Source organism: Podarcis gaigeae (genome assembly GCF_964106915.1).
Source record: "Podarcis gaigeae genome assembly, chromosome: 5".
NCBI classification, from domain to species: Eukaryota; Metazoa; Chordata; class Lepidosauria; order Squamata; family Lacertidae; genus Podarcis; species Podarcis gaigeae.
The window spans coordinates 11,934,149-11,949,839 of NC_139681.1; the positions used below are offsets into that span (position 1 = coordinate 11,934,149).

Below are 15,691 nucleotides of genomic sequence, written 5' to 3' on the forward strand. Positions count from 1 at the left end.
CCTGTACTGTGCTAGAGTTGATGGGGAAGTTTAGTTCAAAACAGCCACACTCCCTGGGGCAGACGGGAGTTTTATTTATTTATGAAAATATTGATGTACCACCATGTGATAAGAAATATCGCAGTGGTGTACAATATAGAAACAAAACCAAACAATAGCATAATAATAAGATAGAAACACAAGTTAAAAGCAAAGAAAAAATAAATGGAAGACTGAACTGCATACATTGAATTTCAGCCAAATTCTCTGTTTATAAGAGCCTCTTGACACCAGAAAACAGATTTCCATTCCCTCTTGGATGGGATCCTCAAGTTAAAATGAAGATCCTAAATGAGAAAGAGATATCCAACACTTTGGATAGCATTTGAAGTGGTACTCACTGCCTGGTCAAAGACCACAAATGTCATGTCCAGTCACCACATTAAGTTATTAAAATCCAAACATGACCAAAAGGAATGCTGTGATCCACATTTACTGCTATTCTGCCTTGGTCAGACCCGAGCTGGAGTCATGTGCACGGTTCTGGGCACCACAATCCAAGAAGGATATTCACAAGCTAGAGCGTGTGCAAAGATGATCAAGGGTGTGGAAACCAAGCCTTATGAGGAACAGTTGAAGGAGTTGGGTATGTTTAGCTTGATAAAGGGTTTTCCCAGTAGTGATGTATGGAAGTGAAAGCTGGACCATAAAGAAGGCTGATCGCCGAAGAATTGATGCTTTTGAATTATGGTGCTGGAGGAGACTCTTGAGAGTCCCATGGACTGCAAGAAGATCAAACCTCTCAATTCTGAAGGAAATCAGCCCTGAGTGCTCACTGGAAGGACAGACCCTGAAGCTGAGGCTCCAGTACTTTGGCCACCTCATGAGAAGAGAAGACTCCCTGGAAAAGACCCTGATGTTGGGAAAGATGGAGGGCACAAGGAGAAGGGGACGACAGAGGATGAGATGGTTGGGCAGTGTTCTCGAAGCTACCAGCATGAGTTTGACCAAACTGTGGGAGGCAGTGGAAGACAGGAGTGCCTGGCGTGCTCTGGTCCAGGGGGTCACAAAGAGTCGGACACGACTAAGCGACTAAACAACAACAACAAGCTTGATAAAGAGGAGACCGAAAGGAGATGTGAGAGCCATTTTCAAATATCTAAAGGGCTGCCAAATGGAAGATGGAGTAAGCTTGTTTCGTCTTGCTCTGAAGGGTAGAACCCAAGCCAGTGGATTCAAGTTACAAGAAAGGAGATTTGACTAAACATCAGAAAGAACTTTCTGGCAGCAAGAGCTGTTCAACAGTGCAACAGACTCCCTCGGGAGGTGGTGGACTCTCCCTCCTTTGAGGTTTTTAAGCAGAGATTGGATGGCCACATGTCATGGATGATTTAGTTGAGATTCCTGCATTGCAGGGGGTTGGACTAGATGACCCTCAGGGTCCCTTCCCACTCTAAGTTACAGCAACAGCCAAGGCGACATTTTTCCACCTTCGCTGCTTCAAGCAGTTGGTCCCTTACCTTTCCCGCCCCGACCTGGCCACTGTGATCCATGCGACGGTCATCTCCAGGCTTGACTACTGTAATTCGCTCTACGCGGGGCTGCCCTTGAAGCTGTCCCAGAAACTCCAGCGGGTGCAGAATGCTGCAGCGAGGCTCCTCACGGGGTCTCTGCCATGGGAGCATATTCACTCAGTGCTTTTCAAGCTGCACTGGCTCCCGGTGGAGTACAGGGTCAGATTTAAGGTGCTGCTTTTGACCTTTAAAGCCCTTCACGGCCTAGGACCCTCATACCTCCGGGACCGCCTCTCCTGGCATGCCCCACGGAGAGCCTCAAGGTCCATAAATAACAACACCCTAGTGGTCCCGGGCCCTAAAGAAGTCAGATTAGCCTCAACCAGAGCCAGGGCCTTCTCAACACTGGCTCCGGCCTGGTGGAACGCTCTGCCTCATGAGACCAGGGCCCTGTGGGATCTGATTTCTTTCCGCAGGGCCTGTAAGACAGAGTTGTTCCACCTGCCCTTTGGCTTGGAGCCAATTTGATTCCCTATCTCTCTTTCTTTTTTCTTTTCCTTCTCCTCCTGCGATGAGGCTACATTTTAATATTTTTATGTTTCAATATTTTAATGTTGTATTTTAATTTTGTTTTTAAGTTGTAGGCATTCAACTTGTTTTTATTATTGCTTGTAAGCTGCTCTGAGCCCGGCCTTGGCTGGGGAGGGCGGGGTATAAATAAAAATTATTATTATTATTATTATTATTATTATTATTATTATTACAGTTCTGTGACTCTATTTTTCTACATCTCAGCAGATAGGTAAAAGTCAGCGTAACTGCTGAGGATGAGGAACATTTGTATTGACTTTTTCTGTCAATATACTTTAGCTGTTGCCTAACACTGACTGCAAGAATGAGAATTCATGTGCCATTGAAAAGCAGGATCTCTGATGGGACATTGTATTATGCTTGCTAATAATAATAATAATAATAATAATAATAATAATAATAATAATTTATACCCCGCCCATCTGGCTGAGTTTCCCTAGCCACTCTGGGCGGCTTCCAATCAAGTGTTAAAAACAATACAGCATTAAATAGTATGCTTCCCTAAACCTCCCTAAACAGGGCTGCCTTCAGATGTCTTTTAAAGATAGGATAGCTGCTTATTTCCTTCACATCTGAAGGGAGGGTGTTCCACAGGGCGGGCGCCACTACCGAGAAGGCCCTCTGTCTGGTTCCCTGTAACCTCACTTCTCGCAATGAGGGAACCGCCAGAAGGTCCTCGGTGCTGGATATCAGTGCCCAGGCTGAACGATGGGGGTGGAGACATTCCTATGGGCATCAATGAACACTCATTGAACAATTGAACACTCAAATGACTTCTCTTGCTATCTCATCACCCATAGGAGGAAGTGGCTTGATAAATTGCCTTCAGCACTGGGACTTTCGGAGCACCTGATTCTGAAGAATTTTTGAAGCTCTGAAATTATGATCCTGTACCTTGGTGGAGATTTCTGGAATTAAGCTCCATTCAAGGCAAGGATGGGGAACCTGTGGCCTACTGGTGTCATTGGACTACAGTACCCATCATCCTTGGTCACGCAGGCTGGGGTTGATGGGAATTGGATGTCCAATGCCTGGAGAGCTGCAGGTTTTTCACCCTCGATGTAAACCATATTTGAGCTTCCAAAGAAAGACCCAGCCACAAGCCTAAACAAGAAATAAATCCCAAGGCAAAACTGGTATCCTTTGTTCCTATTTATGACACAATATCACATTCACAACTTTTCTGAATGAACGCTGTCTGAGAGAGTAGCGTGAATCCAGCTCATAAAGGTCACCAAGCTGTCCTGAAGTTTAACCTGCTGGTCTTAGACCCATACTCTTGAAAAAGGTATACCTGCTTCCTGTGAACCTCAAAAAGTTCCTTCTCCCTATCTCTCTCCCTGTCTCCCTCCCTTCTTATTTTAAATTGTCTGAAAGCAGTGAGGCTTTGTGGGGTGGGGGGGCAGGGAATTGCTGTTTAGTGGGGTTTTTTTGCAAAGTCTTTTGCAAACTTTGGTCATATGTTATGCTTGGCTCTGTGTGAAGTGTGGATACAAATATATATGTGGATATATTGGAAGGAAGTGTAAGGAAAGAAGAGCCAAGAACATTATCATTCTGTCTGTAGTCAGTACCTATACTGTGGTGTACAGGCTTTGGCAAAGACAAACTTCAGCAGTGAAGAACAGCATATTCTTCCAGGGAAAGAACCCCGCTGCAGCTGAATGTTGCAAATTTCCCTAGTATATCAGTAGATGAATGCTCATTCAGACAGCAGGCTTGCCTGTTCCCTCTACTTTATCTGCTTTTATCTGCTTGGACATGGTACATGCACAATCGTTTTGCTAAGAAGACTGATTGGTTGTCATGAAGATGATTACTGCTTGAATGCTTCTCCCTAAGACAGTGGTTGAGGGACATGGGTGGCACTGTGGTCTAAACCACAGAGCCTAGGGCTTGCTGATCAAAAGGTTGGCGGTTCGAATCCCCACAATAGGGTGAGCTCCTGTTGCTTGGTCTCTTCTCCTGCCAATCTAGCAGTTCGAAAGCACATCAAAGTGCAAGTAGATAAATAGGTACCACTCTGGCAGGAAGGTAAACGGCGTTTCCGTGCACTGCTCTGGTTCGCCAGAAGCAGCTTAGTCATGCTGGCCACATGACCCAGAAACTGTACGCCGGCCCCCTCGGCCAATAAAGCGAGATGAGCGCCGCAATCCCAGAGCCATCTGCGACTGGACCTAATGGTCAGGGGTCCCTTTACCTTTTACAGAATGAACATTCTGGAAATAGTTGCAGATGTGCCCCAGCAGTTTGGCAATACCGTTGGCACTAGCTTTTTACTGCCAACCACAGCCGACTTCTCTTTATTCAGACTGAAGCATTCTGAAAAGCTGCAAAAACTGCATGGCAAAAACTGACTTAGCAACACTATGCTATGGTGGTTTCAGTCTTTACTTGAAATTGGTTCTACAAGATTGACATGGACTGTTTTTGTTTTTTTTTTAAATAATTTTTATTAAGATTTTCCAAATTAAAACAAATTAAATCCAATTTATACATTTCTTCCAATAACCAGGACTTCCCCTCCCCCCCCTCTTGTGTTCCAAATCTTCTAAATAAACAATTAAATTCAACAAGTTCTTATCCCCAAATTACACTCATCGTCAATAACCCAATTTTTTCAAATTCCCATCCCCTAAGATCTGTCTTCCCTTCCACGAGTTCCCCCCTTTCAGATATAGTGCAAATGAAAAGAAAATACAAAAAGGAAAAAATAATAATTTTACAGCCTTTGGATTCCAAATTTCCCTCCCCTCTTTCCCTGTTGCGTTCCTTATATCCCTCCAACTCTAATATCTTCCTGGTGTTCCCACATTTCACTACACCCATATCTCTCTGATTCTTTACCAGTCATTTTTAATCACAAGTGTCCAATCTTAGAAGGAGTCTATCTCAAAAAGGGGCTCATTTCTTCTATCCAGATTTTTGTATCCAGGAGTAAAAACTCCAATTTTATTTCCATAAGCTTGTCAAATCTGGATATCCCAAATGTCCCCACTTCCAGTTCTGTCCAGTTCTTGTTGTTTCCTTATTCTTGTCGGTTACTCTCCTCCTTTTTGTTTCCCTGTTCTCCCGCAGAAAGGTTCTTTTTCCAAAAGCTTCTAATTCCTCTGCAGAGGCTTGTTATTCAGGAGCAAAACATTACGTCATGTCCCTTTCATTTTCCAACAGATAAATCCATTGTTTCTTGTAGTATGTAGACCTCTGTAGACAAAATAATGTTCCATTTCTGCAGTTTCCCAGGAGGTTGAAAGTTCTGTTCAACTGTTCAAGTTTCCTAGCAAAAACACATGCAATATCCCTCAGCTCCTCTAGATGGATTACAGTAACTGAGTTCCCTTCCAGATCACATCCACCAGTCCAAATAGCTTGTTAATCCTTATTTGAAACAATTTGTATCCAATTTATATCCAAATGTAACTGGCAAAGTCCTCAAAACACCGTCTCTATTTTGTTCTTCCGTTTTGACAGCTCTTTGACAGCTGTCAAAACCTCCATTACTCTTCTCCAGGTATTCTCGCAGATCGCTCCAGGGATTCCGGGGGGGGGGGTTGCTTTTTAATGCAAATTCTCCTTTTCTCCTCCAGCTCAAACTTATAATTTTCCCTCGCGAAGTTGTTAGTTCATCAAGATAGGGTTACACTCGATCTTAGTTGTCAAGTCCTTTGTTTTGTCTTTTCTACAATAAAGGGGGGGCTGACTTCCTTTTTCCACCTCCCCCGTTCGCATCAAATTTTAAAAATTTATCCCTCTTTTTAGTCCATAGTCCAATTACTCACGGGTTTTTCTTTTGGCTCCAAATTTTCAATAGAAGAAGCTAGCGCTCTCCACCGAATGGCATGCGGCTTCGCTCGGCAGGGGAAGCGGCGGACTCAAAGCACCACCCCCCCTCCAGGCGCCCGTTCCTTAGCCTTTAAAAAGGCTCTTTCGCGGGCCGGGGAGGGGCGCAAAGGTGCCAGCCGAGTCACCATGTCCATGGGGCTCTGTGCCCATGGCTTTTGAGGGTCCCCGCGTCGCCGGCGCGGTAGAACCCAACCCCTGCCGAGCCGGCTCCCTCCGGAGCACGGAGGGAGCCCGCCATTCGGCGATGGCGCCAACCCGGAAGTTCCAAGATTGACATGGACTGTTGGTCTGGGGACTTTTAAATTAAAGATGAGGAACCTTTGTGGCCCAGCAGGCCAAATCTTTGTCTTCCCCTGTGGACTAATTCTGACAACTTTGCGTTATCAGCTATCACAATGACATCAGGTGATGATTGGCAGGTGGGTGAACGTGGCCATCTGACAATGTTGGCCAGCTGATGTGGGATAGATAGCAACCAAGCAGGATAGACCCCACCACCACACACACACATCAGTTGATGCTCAGTGCTGGGATGACTGGAAAGCCTACCCCCACAACAAGGAGGTTCTGTGCTTCGTGTGAATGGGAAATGAGGGGCAAGTGAGTGCAGCCCCACACTTGCTCTCACACAACTGTTTTTTTGTGTGACAGGAGAATCACTGAAGGAGGTTAGTTGTGGGAAGGAGCCGATGTTGCCTTTGAAGGCGGTCCCTGTCCAACAAGGAGACATATTGGGGAAGATCTGGCTTGGCTACAGCTATACAGCCCCCATAACATCTAAGTAGAGCCATCATTTAGTTCTATTTTGCAAAGGTTGAAACACATCTTACTTGTTGTTGTGTAATATGGCAGATGTTCACCTTCAGCCACATCAGAATTAAGGTTTTGTTGCATAAACAGAAAAAGCAGTTAAACAACCTAATATAGCAAGTAGAATGGCTGCTTTATCTCAGTTTAGTAACATTTCAATGTTTTAATCACATCAAGGACTTTATAAACAAGCCTGTGTATAAACCTTGTGAAAAACCAAGAACAATGAGCTGAATAGGAATCTTGGCTTGTTACAACAGTAATTAATACCCTACTGACTTAAGTACAGCTTTTGATGTGCTAAATGGTTTGTGGTCTAGCTATTTTCTTGGAAGTATGTGCGTGGATGTTGCTTTGCTGTATTCATAACTGAGCACAAATTACCTGTCCTTTCTACTACTGTTTCTGTAGCTTCAAATCTTGCATATTCTTTCAACAGTTTAATATACCTCTTACCTATTTTGACTCTGCAGAGTCAACTCTGAAGTTGCTAGAAGATTGCCCTCCAAATGTTGTTGAGCAGCAGCTCCCATGGGACCTTGCCAGCTTGGCCAGTGTTTGGGAATAATGGGAGTTGTGGTCAGACAACATCCTGAGAGCCACAAGTTCCCTGCTCTGCATAAGAGAGGCTCTCCAGAAAGAGCAGAAGCTCAGCATGGGATTTTGATGTTGTGACTGTTTTTTTTTTTCTGTGACAACTTGTTGTTGTTGTTTAGTCATGTCCGACTCTTTGTGACCCCATGGACCAGAGCATGCCAGGCCCTCCTGTCTTCCACTGCCTCCCGCAGTTTGGTCAAACTCATGCTGGTAGCTTCGAGAACACTGTCCAACCATCTCGTCCTCTGCCGTCCCCTTCTCCTTGTGCCCTCCATCTTTCCCAACATCAGGGTCTTTTCCAGGGAGTCTTCTCTTCTCATGAGGTGGCCAAAGTATTGGAGCCTCAGCTTCAGGATCTGTCCTTCCAGTGAGCACTCAGGGCTGATTTCCTTCAGAATGGAGAGGTTTGATCTTCTTGCAGTCCATGGGACTCTCAAGAGTCTCCTCCAGCACCATAATTCAAAAGCATCAATTCTTTGGCGACCAGCCTTCTTTATGGTCCAGTTCTCACTTCCATACATCTCTACTGGGAAAACCATGGCTTTTACTATACGGACCTTTGTTGGCAAGGTGATGTCTCTGCTTTTTAAGATGCTCTCTAGGTTTATCATTGCTTTTCTCCCAAGAAGCAGGCGTCTTTTAATTCCGTGGCTGCTGTCACCATCTGCAGTGATCATGGAGCCCAAGAAAGTAAAATCTCTCAATGCCTCCATTTCTTCCCCTTCTATTTGCCAGGAGGTGATGGGACCAGTGGCCATGATCTTACTTACCAATTAAAGCAGATTATGATAAAATTGCCACAAAACTCTAGCCCTGTCTCCTTGTCCATGCCTGTCAAGTGATTTTCTCCATCCCCTGTAGCAGAAGGAATATTCCATACAGTTTGATAAACGGTTGATGTTGCTGGCTGGAAGGGAGATACTAATCAAATTTACGCATCATGGAAAGTCATAAACAAGGGATGGAGAACCTTCTTCAGTCTGGGGAGGTCACATTCCCTTCTGTGCAATCTTCGCAGGCCATGGGCCAGCGGTGGACGGAGTCACCAAGCGCACATTTTACTTTCGTACAATGGGCAAGTCTCCACATCCGCTGACACTCCCCTCTCTATCTCCCATCTAGAGAAGCAAGAGCATTATCAGAGTTCAGGAACAGGGTGAGTGAGAAGCAGGGCCGGTGAGAAGTGTGGTGTGGGAAGAGTTCCAAGTGCCATAGAAAGATAAACTGGGGGGAGGCAGTTTTGGCCCCTGGATTTGAGGTTCTCCATCCCTCCCAGTAGTGATGTATGGAAGTGAGAGCTGGACCATCAAGAAGGCTGATCGCCGAAGAATTGATGCTTTTGAATTATGGTGCTGGAGGAGACTCTTGAGAGTCCCATGGACTGCAAGAAGATCAAACCTATCCATTCTGAAGGAAATCAGCCCTGAGTGCTCACTGGAAGGACAGATTGTGAAGCTGAGGCTCCAATACTTTGGCCACCTCATGAGAAGAGGAGACTCCCTGGGAAAGACCCTGATGTTGGGAAAGATGGAGGGCACAAGGAGAAGGGGACGACAGAGGACGAGATGGTTGGGCAGTGTTCTCGAAGCTACCAGCATGAGTTTGACCAAACTGCGGGAGGCAGTGGAAAACAGGAGTGCCTGGCGTGCTCTGGTCCATGGGGTCATGAAGAGTCGGACATGACTAAACGACTAAAGAACAACAACATCCCTGCCAAAAACCATGGCTTACTGTGAACATGGCTTACAGTGCGCGACTGCATGCTGCTGCACTCCTCATGTTTTGCTTTGCACTTCAAGCCAGGAGCAACAAACCATAAGTCTAAGCTTGGCATCATATGCAAACAAATCTTCATGGTTTGTTTCTCTCCAGATAAACCAAGATTTGTGTTGGAAGCCAAGATTTGTTTTGGAAGACTTCATTTGCAGAACAACAACATTATTTGTTTTGAGCACATTGCTGCATGCTTCCCCCCCACCCCTTTGAGTATTTTCAGCATACCTACTTTGTGGGTTCCTTCAAATTTTTAGATATGGTGAATTTCCTGCACAGATAACATGTCTATGTAGGGGGGGGGGGTGAATGCAAACCATGTGTTTCAAATCTTCTGTAAGAAACTCATGTAGAGTAAGCTTCAAAGACTTGATTTAATTCATCTCCAAAGGAGGAAATTCGGAGAGCTGAACTAGATGTTACATATTCAGATATGTAACTCTCCCTGAAAAAGCTTCCCCACCCACCAAAAAAAAAAATCAGTAGCAGACCAGTATGGAACAGAGAAGCTTTGGCAGCAGGGAATGCTTAATTCTTCCCCTGTGGTCACTTTCCCACTTTATACCATTGTCCAACCTACGTCTTCCCCACAGGGTTCCAGATGTGTGTCTGCTCTCCCATTCATTCATCTGGGCCCCTGGAGGGGGAAATTACTTTCAAAGGAAACCTGCAGTAAAAAACCAACACCCACCAGGTAGGAACAGGTTAAGTATCTCTTCACTGCTCTGAATTACTCCCTCCCAGTATAAAGAAAAACTCACAAGAAAAAGTAATAATAATTACTTTTTATGCTAGAGGAGCAGAACCAAGTTATCTGTGACACAGTTGGTCAGTTAGTTAAGTATTTTTTATTTATTTACTTGATGCGGGGGGACAGCTGCTCTCCCCCCCCCCCCCGTTACGCCCATGTACCAGTTTCCCTCCTCCCTGGTCCTTTTACATTCACTTCTTCCTCCTGTAGCATCTATCATATTCATTCCCAGTTTATGAATTCATTTGTTGTTAATAAATACTAACCTTGGATCTCACTTTCTAATCTCCTTCAACACCTCCTTTGGTCCTCCTTTCCGTGGGATGCTAGCATCAAAAATGCACATGTGAAGCACTCATTGCAAGAGCTGTCGAACTCTGTGATGTCTTACGCTCTGTGGCAGCTATGGCAGTTGGTACAGTTGTGCCAGTTAACAGTAAGAGCAGCAGGCATGTTATGTTGTGCCACTGTCTGCCTCAGAGTACCAGCCAGTCTGTAAATGCCAGTCTTGGCGCTGTGGGTAAAACCTCAGTGCTAAGGACTTGCTGATCGTAAGGTCGGCGGTTCGAATCCCCACGGCGGGGTGAGCTCCTGTCTTTCGGTCCCAGCTCCTGCCCACCTAGCAGTTCGAAAGCACCCCTAAGTGCAAGTAGATAAATAGGTACCGCTTTATAGCGGGAAGGTAAATGGCATTTCCGTGTGCTGCGCTGGTGCTGGCTCGCCAGCTGCAGCTTTGTCACGCTGGCCACGTGACCCGGAAGTGTCTTCGGACGGCGCCGGCTCCCGACCTCTTGAGCGAGATGAGCGCACAACCCTAGAGTCGGACACGACTGGCCCGTACGGGCAGGGGTACCTTTACCTTTTTACCTGCATATTTTTAATCTGCTGCAAGTACACTAAGTAAAGGTTATTTGTTCTTTAAACTTTTAAAGACTGTCTTGCATGGTTTTTATAGGAGGAGAAAAGAGAATTAATTGAAGGGTCAAAGGACCCAGGGCTGTCTTCCTCTGCAAATGGGAACTAGAGTCTGATTCCCACACTTTCTCCCCCTCTGAACATCTTTCCCCAAGACACCTTTACTCAGCATGCAAGTAGTTACTCGTGTTGACACTGGACATGGTTAGGAGTTTAGGCAGGCAAATGAGGAGGCTCTGGGCAGGCTTTGGCACTGAGGCCCACTGCCCACTGTTTCAGAAACACAAATGTACACAGCAATCCTTCAAGTAGCAGTTAATCTGTGGTAGTCCCTGTTGTTAAGGGTGCAACTGTGTACTTTCAAGATTTTCCCTTTTATGTACAGAGCTCTAGCATCCAAAGGTGGTCATTGGTATCAGTCCATCATTAAAGGCCAATGGAGATTTGGAATTCCTTCAGAACAAGCTGGAGGGAATACAAGGCCAAGCTCAGGACAGTTCTGAGGCTCAGGCAGGCAAGCCTTGATGAACTCTGAAGAGGCACGAAGAAGCCTGGAGAGGAAGAGTCGGAAGCAGCAGAGGCTGAGTAGCCAACCTGAAAGCTGTGAATGCTTGCGGGAGAGGACTCCAGTAACAGTCTTTGTTAGAGCTGAGGCCACAGTGACAGTGGAGTTGAGGAAACAAGTCACAGTCTAGACTTCTGGTGAAGACCCCAGAAACCCTGAACAATGGAACAAGGGACTCCACCTGAACACACCTGTGAGCTAGCTATGGTGGCGTTAGGAAATGAAATTGGCTATGGTCAGGGAAAGGAACTAGAGTAGCCACTTCGACACCTTCAAGCAGCAGTAACACCATCAACGTTTATGTGAAATCTACTTAAGAAACCTAAAGCATCATCTTGTATAGCCCAGCTATTATGCAGCTGCAAATGATCATATTATTGTGCTAATGTGCATAGAGACAGACAACAGGTCTGGGGAGAGCTGAAAGTTGTCTGAGAGATTTTGCTTTTCACTTTATTTCTTTTGCCCTGTTGCCTCCCTCGGTCAGTTATGCAGACTTCTGAAAGAAGTGCTTGAGAACTGCTGTGGCTGTTGTTTTTGATCACGCAGTGGCATCAACACATTTAGGTTGATCTCGTGGCTTCACCATGGTAGCATCTGTAGCAGTTGGCAGATGTCGGCAGCTGCAAGCCTGGAATGATGTAGGTCAATCAGTGGTTTCCACAGCAGTCCCATCTGAGTTTTATGCATGGACAATAGCTTGAGTTCCATACATTCAGTAGAATATGCAACATCTGACTATTTATTTATACATGTAATGTTTGTCCTATATAACAAGTGGTAGTTGTTCTCCAGGAAAATAGCAAGAACAGGATTGTTACCCCTTTGCAAATAAAAGGAGCAAGAAATGTGATTATTATTTATTCATTTATTTATTTACCAACAGCTGCATGTTGTATAACACAGAGGTTCGACATCTGAGGTTTTATTATTGCTATCTATGGTAATGTTACAGTTTCACATCTGCAGTTGTTGCATGCCCGTCGATATTTTGCAAGATGAAACAGGAGCAAACAGGTGTACCTGGTAGCCTTTCAAGTGTTGAGTTTTGATGATCTGCCCTAATTTGCTCTTCTTGGTCTTTCTAGGTTCCCTGCTATTCCTATGGACAGAAGCTATCCAAACTGGCCATATTGAGGATAGCATGTAACTATATACTCTCCTTGGCTAGACTAGCCAACCTGGATTACAGTGCCGACCACAGTAACATGAGCTTCTCGGAATGTGTGGAGCAGTGCACTAGGACCTTGCAAGCGGAAGGGAGGTCTAAAAAAAGGAAGGTATGTTTCGGGAGGATAAAATGACAGCCAGTTATAAATGGATGCGTCACCTCTTTAGTCTTACCAACATTTGCTGGTTCTTTTTGCTGTTGGTTGTCTACGCTTATGCCTTTCTCCAATCTTCTGCATCCTTTCAGCTTTTTATTTACGTTCTAATGGAAGTTTATCTACATGCTTCGCTTGCATTCCTTTCTATCTTCGAATACACGAGTAATATTGATGAAGCTATGCTGCTGTATTCCCTGAAAACAGCCATCTCTAGGACACTATTTGCAAACCATAAAAACACAGTTATTCAACTATGTTTTTTCAGTGTTGTTTAATGTAATCTTTGAGGAGGGGAGCATAAGGCAACAAGACAAGGTAGTTAATCTCTCTCTGAACCAACTCTCACCGCCAGTGGTAGAAATGCAGTTTTTAACACCACCCTATTCCCCTTACTGAGACTTAAACACCTGATTGGCTTGAGAGTATCGCAACTTTGCGTATTTGCCAGGGCTTCAAACCGCACACAAACGCACACCCCAGGTTGGGCTGCTGTTCTCACTTCCCTGGCACCTGAGAATGTTGGAGGCAGTGAGAAAGAATTGTGGGTTCTGCCTCTTGAGACTGTGGCCTTGCCTTCCTATCTTCAGAATGACTGGGTAACTTCTTTCTGATGGAATAGCAGCAAACAGAGGGCAATTAGTGTAATTTAGGGTGTGAGATAATGAATACTCAGGGCTTGAAAGGGAAAGCTAAAGTTTTATGGTGAGTGAAGCAGCACTACTTGTAGGGCACTAATAAAGGAACAAATGCTTTTAAACATGGAGTGAGGGCTCTGGTGTCTCCACTTAGCAATATCAACACCTTCACCCCCATGAACAGAGAGTGTGCTCCCATGCAGGAGGCCATGAGAATGACTTCCAAACCAAGGATGCTCCCAGGGGTCATCAAAATGTTGTCTTTCTGTGTTTCCCAGCTTTTATCAGACTACAGAAAATCCATTTAATGTGCCAAAAAATAATAATCAGAAGTGGCCCCTGAATTAGCAGGTTGCAGTCTTGAATTAGCATTTCCCCCTTCTGACAAGAAGGCTTACCCACTGGATTTCCCCACACTTTTGTCTATCATCCTGGAGCTACCCTATGCTTGTCTTTTTGTGCACCCATATGATTTATATGGGGATGCGGGTGGCGCTGTGGTCTAAAGCACGGAGCCTAGGGCTTGCAGATCAGAAGGTCGGTGCTTCGAATCCCCATGACAGGGTGAGCTCCCGTTGCTCGGTCTCTGCTCCTGCCAACCTAGCAGTTCAAAAGCATGTCAAAGTGCAAGTAGATAAATAGGTACCACTCTGGCGGGAAGGTAAACGGCGTTACCTGTGCTGCTCTGGTTTCACCAGAAGCTGCTTAGTCATGCTGGCCACATGACTCGGAAGCTGTACGCCAGCTCCCTCGGCCAGTAAAGCGAGATAAGCATTGCAATCCCAGAGTCGTCCACGACTGGACCTAACGGTCGGGGTCCCTTTACCTTTACCTATGATTTATAGGACTCTCACAGGGATCTAAAAACACACAAGGGCAAGTTATGGGTGAACTAGGTTTCCCAGACATAGGGCACAGTTCTGTAATAGCATGCTGGGAAGTATCAAGCAATCATCTGGAGGCTTTTAGAAATATTGATATCCTGCCTTTTATACCAGGAGCTTAAGGCTGCATCCTTATTCCATTTTCATTCTCGGAACAACCCCCTGAGACAGATAATGTTGACAGGAATGACTGGCCCAGAATTACCCAGTGAGTTTCATTGGTGAAAGGGGATTTGAATGGAGATCTCTCCTCTCTTAGCCTGACGCTAGGCTAACTACCACACAACATTGCCATGTGAACAGACACTTAAAAGAGAGGTGCAAATGCCAATATTAAAGAAAAACAAGAAACCTTTCATGCACTGCATTCCTTTAGGTTAACTTAAAACCCTTAGCCAATTAGTTGAAATCTTCATCAAACTGTGCTAAGGAGGAAACCAAGTCTTCCGCCAGTTTTCCGCCCAGAAAGTGACATGGATAAATTAGAGGAGAGATTGATGCCTATGCTCAGGGTTTTATGACAAAAAGAGATCTGTAAACTACGAGTGAACTTCCTGTCTGCATTTCAGACTCTGTTGCATGCAGAGTAATAAATCAGTTGGGTTTTAATGGACAAATGGATAGCTAAGCTTGAGGGATACTTCTTGACTCTTAAGAGTTACCTGCTCCGCAGAACAATGTGATTTCTGTTTATCCTAGCAATCATTTCATTAAAATGTAGTTTATAAATAGACACAGCAATACGACCCCATTCTTCTCCATCAGAGACTTACTGGTAGATCAGCATGGCTAAATCAGAGGATTGTGGAGAGAATGTAAATTAGGATCAGGGCCAGAAACTTTGTTCTGTACATTTGCAGCCGTAGTCAAGCACATGGATCCCTGGCGGATGGGTTCACCTCTGTGACATCACAAAGTTGCCACAAAGCAATTTGTTAGCTTTGAAAAATTGGCAAAAGAAAAGAAGAGAAGAAAAGAAAAAGGCTTTCAGGGGTGCCCAAACTTCTTTCAAAGAGGGCCAGATTTGATGAAGTCAACATGCATAAGGGCCGACCAAAGTTGTTGATATTTTTTTAGGATTGAAGTTGCTGAGCTTTTTTTAGGATTTTATCCCGGGACATATACTGCCACAGGGGCTGGATTAAATTGACCGACAGGCCAGATTAGGCCCTCAAAACGGACTTTGGACATGCCTGGCTGAATTGAATAAATGTACATATGGGGTAAGCCAATAGCAGAATCAGCATTGATTTGCAGGCAGGTGCAACAGCCGTTTTTCACAGCGAGGTTAGGTCAAAAAATGAATTTACCCCATAAATGGAGGCGAAGGGGCTTGGATCAGGAGAGCAAGCTGGATACTTCTCTCCCTGATGGGTCAAGTTTGACAGGTGAATCTTAAACTGCATGGATGAAACTTGATGTCAGGTTTAAAATTAAACCGGGCAGGTTGAAGCACGCTGTGGCAGGAGCCTAGGGATGGGTGTGTGCCCCCCCCCGCCCCGGGTG

At 45.1% G+C, this 15,691-nt stretch overlaps 1 protein-coding gene across 1 annotated transcript in view; it reads left to right on the forward strand.

The window, feature by feature from the left end:
* Positions 1-15,691, forward strand: part of ATOH8 (atonal bHLH transcription factor 8) — a 40,533-nt gene that overhangs the window by 2,951 nt on the left and 21,891 nt on the right. The window contains exon 2 of the mRNA XM_083738540.1: positions 12,427-12,618. Coding sequence (XP_083594666.1) covers positions 12,427-12,618 — 192 coding nt within the window. The remainder of the gene's footprint in view (positions 1-12,426; positions 12,619-15,691) is intronic.